This window comes from Kogia breviceps, chromosome 1 (assembly GCF_026419965.1).
Source record: "Kogia breviceps isolate mKogBre1 chromosome 1, mKogBre1 haplotype 1, whole genome shotgun sequence".
NCBI classification, from domain to species: domain Eukaryota; kingdom Metazoa; phylum Chordata; class Mammalia; order Artiodactyla; family Physeteridae; genus Kogia; species Kogia breviceps.
In genome coordinates this window covers 34,076,984-34,095,436 of record NC_081310.1, presented here as the reverse complement: position 1 = coordinate 34,095,436, position 18,453 = coordinate 34,076,984, and the positions used below count along the sequence as shown (strand labels likewise).

General features: G+C 40.4%; 1 protein-coding gene across 3 annotated transcripts in view; it reads left to right on the top strand.

The window, feature by feature from the left end:
• Positions 1-751: 751 nt before the first annotated feature.
• The window catches only part of SCYL3 (SCY1 like pseudokinase 3), a 39,325-nt gene continuing 21,623 nt past the window's right edge, over positions 752-18,453 (top strand). For 2 of the 3 annotated variants that reach the window (XM_059042270.2, XM_059042290.2), the window contains exons 1-4: positions 752-1,254; positions 6,550-6,767; positions 15,480-15,665; positions 17,449-17,562. In XM_059042270.2, coding sequence (XP_058898253.1) covers positions 6,603-6,767; positions 15,480-15,665; positions 17,449-17,562 — 465 coding nt within the window. In that variant the 5' untranslated portion in view covers positions 752-1,254; positions 6,550-6,602. Of the gene's footprint in view, positions 1,255-6,549; positions 6,768-15,479; positions 15,666-16,938; positions 17,008-17,448; positions 17,563-18,453 lie in introns of all 3 variants that reach the window. The other variant, XM_067030604.1, reaches the window with a different exon arrangement.

The window sequence follows — 18,453 nt, the reverse complement described above, 5'->3', positions numbered from 1 at the left end:
ATGGAAGCCATGCCCCCTTGCAGTGTGAGCTCAGAGCCTTAACCACTGGACCACCAGGGAAGCCCCTCTTTTTACTCTTTTAAATATGGCTACCAGAAAATTTTAAATTACATATGTGGTTCAAATTCTATTTCTATAGGACAGTGCTGACCTAGGACGGAGAACTCGACTTTCAACAAGCTAATAGGACAGATTAAACACTATTTGTGCCTGCTTTCTAATGAATATTCATTTCTGAATAAGGGACAAAATTGGGTTTGATATTTGCTTTCACTTGGTCTAGTGAAGAAATTGTGGGATCCTTATCCATACTGTAACAGACCAGATGAACTTAAAACTTGTAGGTGATCAAATGATTTAGGTCAGCTGTGAACTGTGAGGTTGTAAAAGCATTAAATAGTAGCGATGACTACTACTAAGCTCATATACAAGATAACAGAGAAAATATACTGGGTTTGAGCCATGTAGTTTTAAAACTATCACGTATATTCATTCTATTCGCACAACACCCTATTAAGTAGAAACCATCGATATTAATAATAAGTATTATTAATATTAATAGTCCCAATTTGACTCTCCGCTGGTTTAAGCATAACTTCAGATTTCCCATTGGAAAGGGCTTCAGCTGGAATCACTTCTACCTCCGCCAGCTGCAGCAGCGGATCCGTACGACTTCCGCCCACGCAGCGCAGCCAATCAGGGCTGCGGGGTGAGCGACGTCACTCTCCCAAAAGTCCTCGCCAATTCCCAGAGTACTCCTAGTCTCCGTCCTGCCCCTTTTCTATTTGTCGGAGGCGACCGGCGGCCATTTTAGGTTCGGGCGGAAATCCAGTTAAGACCGTGCGGTTAAAAGCCTGAAAATTAAAAATCAAGGCAAACTTGCACGTTCAACTCAGAGCCCAAGAAAAGAGACATATTCACTGACCAGCTAGGCGGCTGGGGACAGAGAGTGAACAGCTGGGCCGGCACCGCCGCCCATACTCAAGATGGCACCGGCCTGAGAATCACCGGCGCGGCCGCCCCGTCTCGGTTCCGGGTTCTTTCGCCCCAGTGGTGGCGTTGTAGGGCTGAAGGCTGGCATTCTGTCCGGCTTCCGGACCCGTGTCTATGGTGCCGGAGAGACCGGACCTCAGAAGGTTGTGGGTGAAGTGGCCAGAATATCACGGGGGAGGCGAGGGTGGTTGGTGTCAACAGGGGTCGAAGAGGGGACCGAAGCTAAGATCCTCGGCCGCCTCCCCCGCCGCCCTCCCGCAGGTAACAGGGAGCCCCGCGCTGCGTCCTCCGTCAGTGCGGGCCTGGGCCGCTGGGGAGGGGGCCGGGAGCGTGGGGCGGGGGTGTAGGGAACGCGCGCCCCGCTCGCGGGTCCGCGCTTGGGGCCCGCTCGGGGGCGAGCTCGGCGTGGCGTCGCTGCTGGTTGAGCTCTGCTCCTCACCTCCGCGCAGTCTCCTGCTTTTTGCGGGGCGCCCTGCTAACGTGGGTTTCGCGGGCGACCCCCGCCTGGGGCGGCGCTGGCGGCCGTAGCTGTTGAAGGAAGCCGCGGAGCCCGGCCTCGCGGGCAGGTGTGGAAGGTGAGGGGCCAGCTAAGCGGGAGCGCCGCCACCGCCCCTCAGAGACCCCGGGGAGTCGCGGTCGGACCCCCGCTGGCCCCTAGCCCCCGCACCTCCTCGCCGCGGGGAGGGCGAGTGTGCGTGGCGGGGCCGAGCCGCGGGGAGCCTGGAGTTGCGCCCGCGCTGGGATGCTGCCTTCATTCCCTATCCGAGACCAGTGCCAGGCCCCCAGAGGCCCAGCTGGTTCCTGTCTTTGGGGCAGTGCATTTTGTATAGAAGATGAAACAGTTCTGGGAAAATCTTATGTAGGAAACCGTGTGAATACTCATGTTGGGTCCTGAATTTTGGAATCCCTGTTACTGCTCTTTTTAAGGACCCGTGTGTGCATATCCACATGACATGACATCCCATGTCTTAGCAGAAATCATACTTAGTTTTTTCGGTATGCAAAGGCTTCATAATGTATTGCCGGACTGAGTTCAATATAGGGAATATATACGTGAAACAGATCAAAGCAAAGGGCCCGAAGTAATGTTATCACTAGATAACGAAATACCAATCACTACCGGGTGTCCTTTGAACTCACAGTGCAAGCCCGTATCGTTGGAATTTCCAAGCTGAGGGAACTAGGATAACGATCATCTCGATTACTTGCTGTGAAAAGAACAGAGGGAGAGAGAGTTCCCCAGAGGACAGTGATTTCTTAGTTTAGTGTATGAGTTGCCCAGTGACCTAGACAAGGGCATTTAATCCCACAGGTGGCCCAGAAACTTGATGTGCTGCCCAAGGAAGCAAAAGGATGAAGGAAGATAGGTGAACAACATTTTAAAGAGAAGACCATGTTGCGTATTCAAGTTAGAAACTGTGTACCCCACATTTTATTATAGAGAGTGGAGATGGTAAATTCTGCAAAATACCCATGCTAATATTAAAATATCCTTTTCTGCCTTTTTGTGACTTTTTAATTTCAAAGGTAAACGATTTGGTGTTTTCCCCTTTACTCCTTAAAACAAAAAAAGATAGTATTTTGGAAGTCCAGGTGTTATTGTTTATCAGTATTACATTTCAGTAAGTCCATTTAACTGAATTATCATTTTTAAAGCACTGTTGATAGCAACATGTGCCTCTGAGGGTACAGTTTTGTGAAGTTCAGAATTACTGCTTTAAGACCATCAGACTGCAGTCAACAGAACATCTTTTTAGTTCTCCCCTAATGAAGTTTGCATTGGACATAGGCTATAACCCAGCTACTCTGTAAGCATTGCACGGATGGTATGAGTAGACTTCTGTCAACATTAATCATGCTTTCAAACCAATAAAATGTTAGCCTTTTGAGTTCTCACAAGGAAGGGGTTCATTCCTTTCAATTTTTAAGTGGCATTTCTTGGGGTCTGAGACCCAAATACATACTGCTAAGAAAAACTGCCAGTTTTAACCTCTTCCTAAAGCTTTTATAACCCTAAATTGTTAATGATCTTATAGTGGAATTCAGAATATTAAATGAAAGGTTAATAGGTGTTGTAAGGCCCAGTATTCCCACAAGAATTTTGTTATTTTGTTATTTTTGTATTTTGTTATCTAGAAATGACTAAGTTCATTGAATGTCCATTGCTGTACCTCTGCTGACTGCCATTCATTCAGCCAGAGCCTGCCCCTGACTCTTGGGACCATTTTATCTCCTTTGGAGATTAATATTAAAGCTAAGTGAATGGCATGATTTTCTGCCAAGAAGATTATTTTCTTGCAGCAATTCCCTATGTGTGGATTTTGGAAAGCTGTATTTTGTGGCTAAGAGAGAGAAGGAAGTTAGACTAGCTTCAGATAAACACTTTTCGAAGTAGCACTTCTCTAGCGCCTTCCTTTAGTCTGACTGGCTTTTCAGACAAGAGGAGTTAAAAAGAACTCCTGCTTATGAAATGGCAGTTGGTAAGAACATGGACCCATTCAGGCTACCTCAGGTGTGCCTAAGGCTACCCATGATTGTAAGGGTGGCAGTGAGGCAGTGGATTTGAAGCTGGGCTTGTAGCCTCGAGTTGGTGTAGTATTGTGACGCTCTAAATCTAAGTTACGCTCCCAGTGTTTGCTTTTCCTTCTCCTGCTGCCAGCTGGCTTCCTCTGTACTTGCCAGGTTTCTGCTTTTACATGGCTTTGGCTTGTCGTAGCCCTGACTGTACGTTATGGCATCCTTTTACCTTCAGCTGTGCTGCTAACAGACAAAAATATCTCATGTTCATTCAGATTTCTGGGGCAGATATTGATTGTCCAGCTTAGCTCTTCATCCAGGTCATGGGTCCCAGAGATGGCTAATGTGTGATTTGACTGCCCTTTGGCCCAGGGTAGGCACCTGACCCATAAAGTGTGCCCAAGAAGAAGGCAGGTGCTAAACATGACCCTCCCGACTGGGGTGGGAGTGGGAGGTTGCTGCAGGTGCTACACCATCTCCAGAATAGGGGAATTAACGGTAATTGCTTTTCTCCAAGATCCTATATAAATGCTAATTTTATTTGTAGTCCCAGTAGAAAGGTGAGTGTTACATACACAGATGACCCTTGAACAACATGGGTTTGAACCGCACACGTCCATTTATACACAGATTTTTTTCAATAAATATGCACTGCAGTACTGCACGATCTGCAGTTAGTTGAATCCCCTGCGTTGGTTGTATCCACAGATATGGAACTGCAGGTGTGGAGCATCAACTGTAAAATTATACTCACATTTTTGACTGAGGGTGTTGGTGCCCTTAACCCCTGCGGGTTTTTTTTGTTTTTTTTTTTTTTAAAGAAGATGTTGGGGGTAGGAGTTTATTAGTTAATTTATTTATTTTTGCTGTGTTGCGTCTTCGTTTCTGTGCGAGGGCTTTCTCTAGTTGTGGCGAGCGGGGGCCACTCTTCATCGTGGTGCTCAGGCCTCTCACTATCGCGGCCTCTCATTGTGGAGCACAGGCTGCAGACGTGCAGGCTCAGTAATTGTGGCTCACGGACTTAGTTGCCCCGCGGTATGTGGGATCCTCCCAGACCAGGGCTCGAACCCGTGTCCCCTGCATTAGCAGGCAGATTCTCAACCACTGCGCCACCAGGGAAGACCAACCCCTACGTTTTTTAAGGGTCAACTGTAGTTGAGATACTTTTTAATACTGTTTTTCGTTTGTTTGTTTGTTTTTTTACTTCTCTCTGTCATTCTTAAGAAAGAGAAATTGCTTGGTAGGTAGGAACTCAGTGAATTTGTTACAAATCCAGCTTAGTTCTTATCCTCAGAAACATTCTTGGGTTTAAAAAAAAAACATCAATTTTAGGTAGCTTTAGCTCTTATACGTATTGTGTTCCTTATTCAGTGATGTATGTGGGTCTGTAGGCCCTTGAAATTCTCTGTTTGGGGTATCTGTTTTGAGCAGCATTACATACTCAGATAACCTAGTAAGTGTTGTATGGAACTTCACCAAAGTGGAAAAAAATCCAAATAGAAGGTCAGTGTATAATGATTCTTGGGTTTATATTTACCCAAAGGATACAGGTTTTAAACTGAATTTTTTAAAAAATCCACATAGAATTTTGGGCTGTTGTTTAGAACTAGCAACTTGTTTCCCACACTGCCAGAGTTAGTAAGAACTCTTTTTATCTTTTATTTTTTAAATAATGGTAAAGCCAGAACTGAAAACTGAGTGCCACAAACTTTTCAGACATGTGTTGTTTGGCCTATACAGGTTTAAAAACATTTGAGCCAATGTTGGAAAATAGGAAATTTCCACATAACTATTCAGGCTCTTGGCTCTTTATGGTAAATGGTATGACCTGCCAACTCTGGAATGGCAGTCCTGGTTGGAGCGTTGTGATGGTGGCTCCCGTCAGAGTGCAAGCCCAGTCAGTAGGTGCCTGTGCACACAGTAGGCTTTTTGCTATTCCACCAGTACTGCTGCACTGCTGTGCATTGTCTTTTGTAACCATGTGAGTTTGTATCCCTGTTGTAAAGAAAGATATGCTCTTTTATGGAAGATTTGGGAGGTGCAGGCAAATGTATGTCTATGTTTGTATATATATGTGAATCATCCATGGTCTGATGCCCACAACAAACCTCTATTAATACTTTACATATTTTTTTCTAGTGTGTGTATGCATGTGTATGTATATATATAGATAGCTATAGCTGTAGATCACTCATCACTATAATCATAATCCAAATACTGAATATATCCATTCTCCCCAAAGTTTCATTATACCCCTTTGTAATCCTTTCCTCTCCTGTGGCCCCTCTAACTGCCCTCACCCCAGGCAACCACTGATCTGTTTTCTGTCATTATATAGTAGTTTGCATTTTCTGGAATCTCATGTACGTGTGGGTTTTCTTTTTAACATTTGAGATTATACAATTTTGCATTTTCCCCTTTTTAGCCTAACTTTGCAGACAGTTACGGGATTGTACTTTTTCTTATGTTTATTGTCATTTGCATTCAATGAGTAGTCTGTTTCCTTTCCCATAATCCACAGGTGTTTTAGTGTTTTCTTGGTTTATATGCACTGTCCGTTTGTTAACATGTTTTTCATCATTGTTAGAAATATTCTCCAGTTCGTATTGTTCTCCTTATAATTGTAGGTTATTTTAGACATGCAGAAGTTCATCATCTTTGAGTGATTAAGTTTTGCAACACTTTCCTCTGCGAGGCAGGACATGAGTGGTTTTAGGGAGCAAGAGAGTTCTTACTCTGTATTTGATCACCTTTCCACTGTGAAAGTTCTGCGTGTGTGCAGTGGGGGGTTGGGAGCAACAGTAACTGCGTGTGTCTGTTTGGTTAAGTGTATTTTCTCTAGAGCTGAAAGTTGTTAATTGACAAGTATTGCAGGTAACTTGCTGAACATTGACTATTTCTGTTGTCAAACAGCCTACTTTATGAGGGTTGTAGAAACTAGTAGGTTTGAGTGCCCTTGTCTGGGTACTCGGTTATCTCTGGCTCATGTCTCAGATAGAGATTCGATGTTGTTAGGAAATGTTTTCTGTTTTCTTTCAGGTCTGCTTGGCTTTGAGGAGGAGCTGCAGCACCCCTGCCTCACGGCCTAAGGGATGGGCTCAGAGAACAGCGCTTTGAAGAGCTATGCCCTGAAGGAACCACCGTTCACCTTACCCTCTGGACTTGCTGTTTACCCCGCTGTATTGCAGGATGGCAAATTCGCTTCTGTTTTTGTGTATAAGAGAGAAAACGAAGACAAGGTTAATAAAGCTGCCAAGGTACTGTAATAGGTGACTACCTAAATAGTACTTTTTACTGTCGTCTTGTTTTCTATTAAAATATGAAATTAATAAACTTCAAAGGAGGTAGGTCATAAGAAATAGTATTTTATTCATGTCCTTTAAAAATATAGTTGCCCTTACTTCACAGAAATGTCTCCAACTTGCATGACAAGGTCAAGTAACATAGGTAAGCCAAAAGCTTTATGCAACTCAACGTGATAGCTCTTATCATCCTATTTTATTTTTTTAGTGAGAAAGTTTGGGATGTGATTTTACATGGCTCATAGAAGATAAAGGGACTTAATCTAGCTTAGCAAAAATGCTGTAAGTATAGACAACATTTTAATTGGTGTATTGATGATGGACCTGGAAATGAAATATTTTAGGAACTGTAGCTACTGTGTTTTTCTTTTCCTGAGGCATTGTGATGCTCCCAGAAAGAATGTGAAACTGGAATGTGGGACTGGATGCCCCGGAAAGAATGTGACCTCGGCTCTAGTTCTTGCCAAGGGAGCTTAGAGCGTTAACTTCTGGCGGCTTCAGTTTCCTCCTGCCTCACACTTCCTAAGTGCTCCTCCCAGTAAAGGGTGCCAGTGCCATGCTGGCTGACCTGCTGTCAGGGGACCCTGGCCTCTTATAAGAAAAAGTGATTTCTCCTTGGAATATAATTCAAGAAAACAGCCCTAAGTGTTTTTTCAAATTTAGTGAAAACAAAGGTATTAGGTGATATTTCCTTGGATAGCTAGCTGCTTCTTTGGGTATTCAGGCATTCAAATTATCTTCAGGAAGGTTCTAAAAAGGCACACATTAATTAACTCTTCGTTGTTTACTATGGCAGGCATACTTTTCAGATTGATTTGGTATCTTTATTTTGTTAGAGTTATGATCTATGTACCTTGAGTCACTTTGTACTATCAACAAGAATGAAACATTGATATCTATTTCATAGGTGTGTTTAAATGGTTTGTACCTTTTTTTAATGATTATAAAGGGCTATGTTATAATATGTAATATTAGTAATATAATTTTGGCATTTTGTTTGTCACACCGGTTCATTATTTGATGTCTCTGATCAGACATGAAGTTAACAGTTGTAAGGTGGTTCCTGAGGAAAACGTTCCTCTCAGGATGCATTTTCCGTTAATGGACTGTGGTAAAAAGTATAGCTGGCTGTTGTATTGCTAAGTAATTGTGCTTTTTGGTAAGACTACGTATTTGTCTCTTTTCCATCCCAACTAGGAATTGTTAGTAATTTTTTATTGTGATTTTGCAAAAGATAAAATGCCTTGCCTCCCTGTCTTATTAACTGTATGTACAGTTAATATCTGATATACTTCCTGTTATTTTCATCTGATAAGGTTGCACATTTTTTAGTAATAATTTAGAGCAACTGTTACTAGTAAAGTACTAGCGATTTACAATTCTTAGGGTTTTTTTCATGAGACCATAAGATTTTTGAAAATTACATTAATCTTTATGGTGTATGTACCAAGAAAGTAGAACAACACAGGTCAAAAAGGTTCTAAAGGAAAAAAACAAAGACCTGTGCTCAATGTTTGAGGACTTCCGTGCTGTAGGAATTGCAGAGCTTGAGAGGGAGGATTTTTTCCCCCTTGGTATCTGTGCATGCTCTTCTGAGCCATGAGTGAGCCTTTTCAAGTAGTTCATACTTGTCTCTTATGTTCTTCAGGCCGTTATGTGGCTTTGAATACCTGAGCCATGAACCTGAGAAATTTGAAATGGCAACAAAACGATAAGGAAAGTTTAGATGTAGGTTACAGTACTTGAGAAATGTATGGCATTGCCTCAGGTTTTAGGAGCTTGATTTCCGAGATACCTGAAGAATTAAAACACCATAGGTAGCTTGCCTCACTTACTCTAGAGTTCAGGCTTCTAGTTCTACCACTGATAGTTCTAATGACCGTTTGAAGCAGATATAGCAGTGTTTTCCTTACCAAATATTGTTAGGTAGTGATTATACTCTTCCTCCACTGTTGTAAATAAAAAATAACAATCACAGCACACTGTTCAACCTCTGAAAAAAGACGAAATGCAAATATAACCTTTGGCCACAAAACAACATCAGAAATACTTCAAGTCCATCATATCTTCTCACCTTATCTTGAATTCATTAGCTACAATAGTATAACTTTCTCACTGGTGATTATGACTCATTTCTAATCAATAGCCTATAAGGAATGATAAATCCTGAGTCAGAACTTGGTTACTGTGGTTTGCTATAAGATAATGTAAGTGCTTAGTTAGGGCTTCATGGTGAGTACAGGCTCAAAGAATGATTCCTGAGTGTCTTTATACCAAGCAGCCACATCGGAGTAGATATATAGATGCTATGTCAGTGCTCTGTTTAGTGCCTTAGGAGACATTACGCTCTTCTCCATGATGGGTTCAGGCTGCTTTGTGGAAAGGTTGGTCAACATATTTGAGAACCACATTGTGTGGGCACGAGAAAGAAATAGGAGGGATGAATGCTGTGCTTGCATTCTGTTTGGAAAATGCTTTGCTGCTCTTCCTTAAGTTGACATTTTCTTTCTGTTCCTCTCCCTCTCCAGCCCTTTTCTATGCTATTTACAACCCTCATTCCAGTAAATCAACTTCCCTACATCGTCAGCTTTTAAAAAAAATGATTTCCTTCCCTTCATGATCAAAATCTGGTTCTCTTACAAGGCTTCTAAGTGTCAGCTGCTCAGAAGAACTTGGGAAGTATTCCCCTTTCCCTAAGGTATGATAGGGTCACCAGGTGGAACTGGCCCTTTGCCAGCTCCCACCACAGTTTTCAAACTTCACAGTCTCATCCTTTCTTCTCTAAATATCTGTCAAAGCCTCTTGTCTGAACTCCAGATCTATATTTCCACCTGCCTATTGAATATCTCCACCTGGATACTCCAGTAGCACCCAAATGCAGGCTTTCCAACATAGAAATCTTTTTTTTTAAACTTTTTATTTTATATCTAAGTATAGCCGATTAACAATGTTGCGATAATTTCAGGTACACAGCAAAGGGACTCAGCCATACATGTCCCTGTATCCATTCTTCCCCAAACTCCCCTCCCATCCAGGCTGCCATATAACATTGAGCAGAGTTCCCTGTGCTATACAGTAGGTCCTTGTTGGTTATTTATTTTAAATACAGCAGTGTGTACATGTCATCCCAAACTCCCTAACTATCCCTTCCCCCCCAGTAACCATAAGTTCTTTTAAGTCTGTGAGTCTGTTTCTGTTTTGTAAATAAGTTCATTTGCATCATTTCTTTTCCGATTCTGCACATAAGGGATATCATACTATATTTCTCTTTCTCTCTCTGACTTCACTCAGTATGACAATTTCTAGGTCCATCCATGTTGCTGCAAATGGCATTATTTCATTCTTTTTTAATGGCTGAGTAATATTCCATTGTATGTATGTACCACATCTTCTTTATCCATTCATCTGTCGATGGACATTTAGGTTGCTTCCATGTCTTGGCTGTTGTAAACAGTGCTGCAATGAACATTGGAGTGCATGTATCATTTTGGACCGTGTTTTTCTCCAGATATATGTCTAGGAGTGGGATTTTAGGGTCATATGGAAGCTCTGTTTTTAGTTTTTTAAGGAACAATGTAGAATTCTTTATTCCTTTCCCTTTCTGCATTTTATTCCTAGTTTGTGTTCTAACCTACAGGCAGTGGACATTTAAAGACAGAACATACTTACCATCTTTATCTCAGATTTGCATCTTAGGGGTACAAGGAAGAATATTTCTCCCTGAAAATTCTTGCCCTCTAGTACAGGCATCTTGTTATTTTGTCATTATTTCTTTAACAGAGTAAAATTAAGGCTTTCTCCCTGTCTTAAAACTTGCAAGTGAATTTGAGCTATAGTTAAGAACTACTACTTTGTGTTGTTTTCGAAGTGAAGTAGCAAATTAGAGGTAGAATGGTGATGAAAAGTTAAGCCCCTAAGGCTTGAATTAATTCTCTGGGTAGTTGAGTCATAACTGATTCCTGAAAAGTAGGAATAGTTTATATTCAAGACTAGAGTCACACACTTAACATCTCTGTGTGGGCATAGATAAGTATACATATTGGCACATTATCTAGTACTACTCATATTTAATAATAAAGGTCCTTACTCAGAATCCTTTTTCAGAGACCAGCACCTAGTACAGTGAATGAGATGTGATAGGCATTCAGTAACTTGGGGACAAATGCGTTCAAGTCACTCTCATCTGACAACAGTCACCTTTCTTCACCAGAACAAGAGCCATTTATGTCTTTAATTGATGTTCATTGAGAAAATATCCTAGTTACACTTAGCAAATACCTCTTGTTGTTCCCTCTGTTCTTTGGAGCAGCAGAAGCTTGGATCTGTTTGATTCGTAACTGCTAATGTTTCCTGTGAATCTGTGCATAATTTTTGCATAACATAGTGTGTGCCAAAGGGGAGTGACAAGTAAGGTTTTTGCTAAGTTAAGAGCTTTGTTCAGAATCATGCAAGAGTTATCCCCTTCTTCATTCAACAAACAAGAAGTCACTTCGGATAAAGAATTTTGCTGGTCATGTAAGGTTAAAAGGATAAACAGAAGCCAAATGGAACATATTATTTATTAATCAGGTGAACATTTATTGACTGTGTATTTTCATGCCAGCACTGAACTAGGTAGCATTCCTTCTGACTTACTAGTCTGCCCTGAGTATCAGAAGGCGAATAAAAGAAGGTTTAAAAACCAAAGGAGAATAATTAGGGCCCTAAGACACAAAAGCTGAATGAAGACTTTTTCCTGAGCAGGTGAAAATGAAGTATTTCATGTTTGGCTTGCAAATTATTTGAAATGTTTCTTATAATGAAAATATGAAAGAGGCTGCATAATTTTACTTAGAAACCACAGCTCCAAAGATACCTGTAGGAAGTTCTCTTCATTTAACACATGCATTCAGCCAACCTGCTAGCACAATTCTTGGCTTATATGGACCTTTGCTGTATTTATATGGGTATGTATGGATTGTTTTAAAAGCTGATATACAAATTAATGGTTTATAATTGCTAGTTAAAATTTTTTTCTTAACTCTTTGTTGTTTATTGGAGTAAATCAGGGGAGGGTAACAGCTTCCTTCTTAAGAATAAACAAAAAAATCCTATTGGGGCTATCCCCAGAGTTGGCAAAATTTGAGGTAAGAAAATAAATTGGGCAAATCAATCCACTCAGAAGATTCTCTTATGATCTTACCTGGGAGAAGTTTAATAGACAAGTGTGAGGTGACTGATAATAAAACTTGTACCAATGCTGGGTTATGGGCTCTTCAACTATCCCATGTTCTTCTGAGAAGATGTTTTGGAACATTCCAAACTAAGTGCTTATTTGTGAAAATGAAACCTGATATTATATTGGGGGCTGTTCTCCAAGTGAAATTTTCCATCAGTCTCCTCCCAATTTAATGATTGGTTTACAAGGTTTCCCCAATGTCCAGTGGATTGTACAGGGTAGAACTTGGAGATTTAAAGTCATCTAGTTTCTTTTAGAAAAACTGGGTGATTTGTAAGGAAAACCACCAATCCAGCATTTAAGTTTTGCTGTAAATACATGATAAGATTATTATCTGGGTTGGGAATTTTGGCTTATGGCTCTCCTAAGTTACTCAGGTCAAATTTTAGGGGATAAACAGCATGGGTGGAGATTGGAAAAATCTGGATCTGGTAAGTCTGTTATAAAACCAACCAGGGAAGGAAAGCAACTCAATAGAATTAACCTCTCGTGTTGAGACACAAAACTGTTTTATATTTGTCATCCATCTGTATATACTCTTTGTCTGCTAAGAAAATAGGACAAAGGAAAAAGGTGTGTGTTTTGGGGGAGAATACTTCATATTAGGAGGTTCTAAAGTGGGTTATCCATACCGTAGGGATTGTGCAGTATGATTCATTGCCATTTGGGGAAAATATATCAAGAATGTCTATTTAAGTTTACCTTTAATCTTTTATTTTGGTACTTAATCTTTTTTCCATTTATTTAGTTTTGGCTGCGTTGGATCTTCGTTGCTGCACGCGGGCTTTCTCTAGTTGCAGCAAGCAGAGGCTGCTCTTCGTTGTGGTGCGCGGGCTTCTCATTGCAATGGCTTCTCTTTGTTGAGGAGCACGGGCTCTAGGTGTGCAGGCTTCGGTAGTTGTGGCATGAGGGCTCAGTAGTTGTGGCTCGTGGGCTCAGTAGTTGTGGCGCACAGGCTTAGTTGCCCTGTGGCATGTGGGATCTTCCCAGACCAGGGCTTGAACCCGTGTCCCCTGCATTGGGAGGTGGATTCTCAACCACTGCGCCACCAGGGAAGTCCTGGTACTTTCTATTTTGTGGGTGTTTTATAGTAGTACATGTATTTTATATATATAACATATATATACAAAATATATATTACACACTCTTATATATTATGTATAAGCTACATATATAACCTTTTTACTGGTGTGAAGTGTGTGAACAAAAACCTTTGATGATCACTTTTCTAGATGATAAAAAGATAGAAGTTTTAAAGATTGTTGAATATTTTAGTATTTTTTAGTATTCCATTTTAATTCATCTTGACTTGGGGTCTGTATTTCTTTATTCTTTTTAAATGGTTGCACTAAGGACTTCAGTATACATAGCTAACTTTTAATAGTCTACTTTTGGTTAGTATTGTACCACAGTCAAATAAAATGTAGAAGCCTTGGAATCATATAGGTGTCTCCAGCCCCCAACCCTGCCGTTCTTTGGTTACATATATATCAACTGTATGTGCACACTAGCACACAGGCATACATATACATCACACACACTGAAAACCTCACCAGGCAGTGTTACAACATTTACTTTATGTAGGCGTCTATATTTTTAAATAAGAAGTAAAAAGTAGCCTTCAAATTTATCCTGAGGTTTATTTTTTCTGATTTCTGATGCTCTTCCTTCAATTCTGAAGATCTAAGTTTCCCTTTGAAAAGGGAAAAAGTTCCTCCCTCTTCAGCTCGAGGAACTTTAACATTTTTGTAGAGCAAATCTTGTAGCAACAACTTTTCTATTTTCCATGATCAAAAATGCCTTTATTTTGCCTTCTTTCCTAAAGGATATTTTTGCTAGATACAGAATTCAGGGTCGATTTTTTTTTTTCTTTCATTGCTTTAAAGATAGCTCCCCTTTGTCTTTTGGACTCTGTTTTCTTATGAGAAATTAGTATCATTCAGTTCGTTATTTCTCTCCACCTGTGTTGTTTTTCTCTAGCTGCTTCCAACATTTTAAAATATATCTTTGATTTTCAGCAGTTTGATCATAATGTAGTTCTATTTATCCTATTTGGTGTTCATTGAAGTTCTTAAATCTGTAAATTTAAGTATTTGGCCAAATTTGGGAAGTTTTCAGCCATTATATTTTTTAGCCCCAATTCTCTCTTCTTTCTTTTTCGGAACTCCAATTATATGCATTAAATTTTTTGTTATTGTCACCCAGGTTTCTGAAGCTCTAATCTTTTTTTTTTTTTTAAATACTTTTTCCTCTTTGTTCTTTAGATTGGTTAACATCTTCAGGTTTACTGACTCTTGCCTCTGTCATCATCATTCTGTTTTTCAGTCCATCCATTGAAGTTTTTATTTGTAATACTTTATTTTTAATTTCCAGAATTTCCATTTAGTTCTTTTATGTAACATTCATGTCTCTTCTGAGAACTTCTATCTTACCACTTATCTCATAACTGTTTCCTTTACTTCCAGGGGGAATTGTTACAGTAGCTGCTTCAAATTCTTTCTGATAATTCTCTCTCTGGTCTATCTGGTGGTCAATCTTGGGGTTGATATTTGTTGGTTGTCTTTTCACATTTTCATGGTTCTTTGTCAGTTGAGTGACTTTGGATTGCATTCTGAGCATTTTGAATGTCCTGTTGCATAGACCTTGTTTCTGCTGTAGTCCTCTGGAGAATATTGATGTTTTTTGTTTGCAGGCAGTCAATCCCCTTGGGTGTTCAAGCTTCTTCTTCTTCTTTTTTTTTAACTACTCTCCTTCCACCCTTCCTGTGCATGGTAGTTCAAACCTTAGTTCATTTCTCAAAACTTTGCTGTGCTAGTTTGGGTCTGTCCTATGCGTGTTTGGTTCAGGGGTTAGTCTGAGACCTGCGTAGGTATACAGATAACTAGGGCATCTCCTTTTCCCTCCCCCGGGACAGCTTCCTCATACTCAGCCCTGCTTTGGTTCTCCTGGCCAGAAAGATGGCAAGGTTTCTCTCAGAGTTTTAGCCACCTTTGCTGCACTGCTCTGCACCTGGGGACTGCCTTCAGTGCACAGCTGTGAGAAGGAACATTCCCTGAACCAGGAAACTCCCCCCAATAGATGACTCCCCTCCATAATCTACATGTTTTTGTTTACTTTTCAGAGTTCTTAGGTAGTTTTTGGCACTTTGTTAGGAGTTTATAGCAGTAATCATTGGAGATCTAGGCTCTTGGGGGGCTTACCCTCCCATAATGGAACTGGAATTTTCTGTAGAGTAATGCAAATGTTGGAAAGTGAATACTGTCAGAACAAGTCATGTATTCTTCTCTGCCTTTTTTGAAACTTGTGGGGTAGGTGGGAGAGGTAAGGAGCTGGAAAAGACCTTGAATGTAAGTATACATTTTCTGACTTGACTACAATGTTAATGAAACTATAGTTAATCTTGTTTTGAGTCATTAACTTCACCAACTCTTCTGTTTATATTTTTAAAGCACTTGAAGACACTTCGTCACCCGTGCTTGCTAAGATTTTTATCTTGCACTGTGGAAGCAGATGGTATTCATCTTGTCACTGAGCGAGTGCAGCCTCTGGAAGTGGCTTTGGAAACACTGTCTTCTGCAGAGGTCTGTGCTGGGATCTATGATATATTGCTGGCTCTTATCTTCCTTCATGACAGAGTAAGTAACCTGGACACAGTCTGCCTCACAGGCTTTCATGTAGACCAGGGGTGGGGTGGTGGGAGGAGGCTGATGTATGAGGTAGTGCTGGTGAATTACAGTATCTGTAGAAATCATAAGTTACTATTCTTATCAGAAGGCTTCCTGAGGGAAAACAGCATATAAGATGCTACAGACAGGCAAGTGGTCTGTGGAACAGGCAACAATTTCTTTGTCCCTGGGCAGTTATTTATAGAACTTTATTTCAGTTTACTATAGTCTCTCTCTAGTTTTGGATAAGTCTTTACATAAAAATAGCTACAGCTGGTATTTGTTATTAAGTCAAGATAAAGGTTTAGTAACATCAGTGCTGCTGATGGACCAAGAATAAATTACCATTTCTTAGAAAGAGGCAGAGTTTTACACACCCCTTTCCATTCAAGTAGGTGGTACCAAAGAGAGATAGCTCCTAACACTGTGGCAGTGTTTGCTATGAACGGGATAGAGTATTTTGTTTACTTCTTGTCTATTTCTTAAATTGAGCTACTATTTGTTAATGGAGTTTACATTCTGAAGTATTAAGGCCTTTGGCAGCCGCCCCCCCCAGATTTAAAAACACCAGTTACAAGTTAGAAGCACTTGCATTTGACTCATCTTAATGTGTTTTTTAAAACATTTTCTGTTATTGGGAGACAGACTCTCCAAATATCACTTTGGATTTATCATCTCTTAAAGTATGTCTAAGATTCATATAAGTAGAATTATTAATGCCCCACTGTGGAGGAATATTTTCTTTGTTGGAGAAATGCATGAATGTGGTAAAAAGTTTGAATAGTATGAGAGTACAGATAGGGAAAAACAAGTCCCTGCCTCATCCTTGAATCCAGCACCCTACTTCTCTCCATCGACAGCCACGATGATCGTCAGTGTGTTAGTCCAGAGATATTCCTTGTGTGTATAAAGCAGATCTCTCTGTGCTTATTCTCCTTTGCTTTTTCTCAAGTGGAAACACACCATGCATACTATTTTAAGCTTTCCTTTAAAAAATATATAACTTGGAGTGTTTTATATAAAAACATGTACATATTTGATCTGGTAGGTAGAATATTTGAAATGCACTTATCTACTGGAATAATTTCTGGTTTGGAGAAAAACATACTTCAACCCTGTTCTCGTTTTCTTCTTCCCTCTCATTTATTTGACTGTACTATTTTTTATAGTTTTAAATTTGGCTCTTCTGTGGTCTGTGGGATATTTCTGGTGGTCCTTATCATTCCATTTTCCTCTTCTTCAGGCAGAATTTTTTTAATGCCTACTGACAAGATTTCAGGTGAAGTGGATCTGGGTTCGTGATAGAATGTAGGTGAGAAGAATTTAGAGGAGAAAATTAATACAGTAACCTATGGGAGCAAAGATAAATTGTACCTTTAAAGGCATTTGAAGCATACAATGTAGGTTAAAAAGACTTGCAAATTTATGTGTAAGGACACTTGTATCTCCTGACTCCCATGGAGATGGGGTTGTATAATATCTTTGCAGTGGCTTTTACATCTTTATTAACCTGCCTCACCAGGCAGGGGGAGATAAGCCTTTCTACTTGTGTTTTTTCCCTTTTTTCTAACCTCATAATGTTTAAGCAGCCTCACTCAATTTGTCATTCCTTAAAGTTGTAGTTCTGTTTATTATGGCACAAGTAGAAGACTTGCCATAATTTTTGGGTTTTTTTGGTAATGAGTACTTAGTTTTTTAAAACTTCTACTCAGAAAATTGGAGTGGCAATCTGCTTCCTGTTCTTTTTTTCCAGGGACACCTCACACACAACAATGTCTGTTTATCATCTGTGTTTGTGAGTGAAGACGGGCACTGGAAGCTGGGAGGAATGGAAACAGTATGTAAAGTTCCTCAGGCCACACCAGAGGTAAGCCAGGTGACAGGCCCTCTTTGTTATTCAGAATTTGATAGCATTTTGGTGTGTGGTTCTCCCCTAGGGACTTTCCTTCAATGTTAGTGTGGTCTCAGATTCAGAGACTTGACTTTTTTGTCAATACTCATATTCATAGAATTGTGGGATTTTACTTTCCAGGGGGAGACTAGGAGTCATTTATTCTTTTCTCCTCATTCTGTAGTTGAGGAATCAGACTGAAAGAGGTAGAGTGGCTTGGTCAAATTTTTAATTAAATGCCCGTCCTCTGTGCTCCTGTAGTAGCCTGTACTTAATTTTCCCACTGAATGTTTAATATTGAAATTACCTTCATGTGTCTGTCTTCTTTACCAGTGGTTGAGCTTCTTGAGGGTGATAGTCTTGTATACTTATATATCCACCTAGAATAGTGCCTGGCACATATTAGGTACATTAGAAATGTTCATTGAATGATCGTTCAAGTTGTCCAGAGTCATACATCATGTCTTAGGAGCTGTGCATCTCAGCTCCTCCTAGTGGGCTGTGTTGTTGCTGCCTGTGGTACTTCTTGAACAGTAATTTTGTCTGACTGAGACCTACATATTTCCCTCCTGGGTTGAGCAACCTTGCTATTCTCTGTTTTGTTTCCTGTTTTCACCATTTTGCATGTTGCCACTAGACTTAACTCTTTTTAAAACAGAAAAACCACTCCCATCACAATTTCCTTATTGACAGGGTGGCCCCCTGACTTCCTGGCTCGGCCTAATTTCACTTGTTCCCTTGTGTGCAGCTTCCACATGGGGGCCTTGCTGCATGTGCACCTTCAGGGGCTCTGGCTCAATTCAAATGTTCCTTCCACCACGAAGACATTCCTTTTTTATTTCTGCCCCTGTTGATCACTTTCTTCTC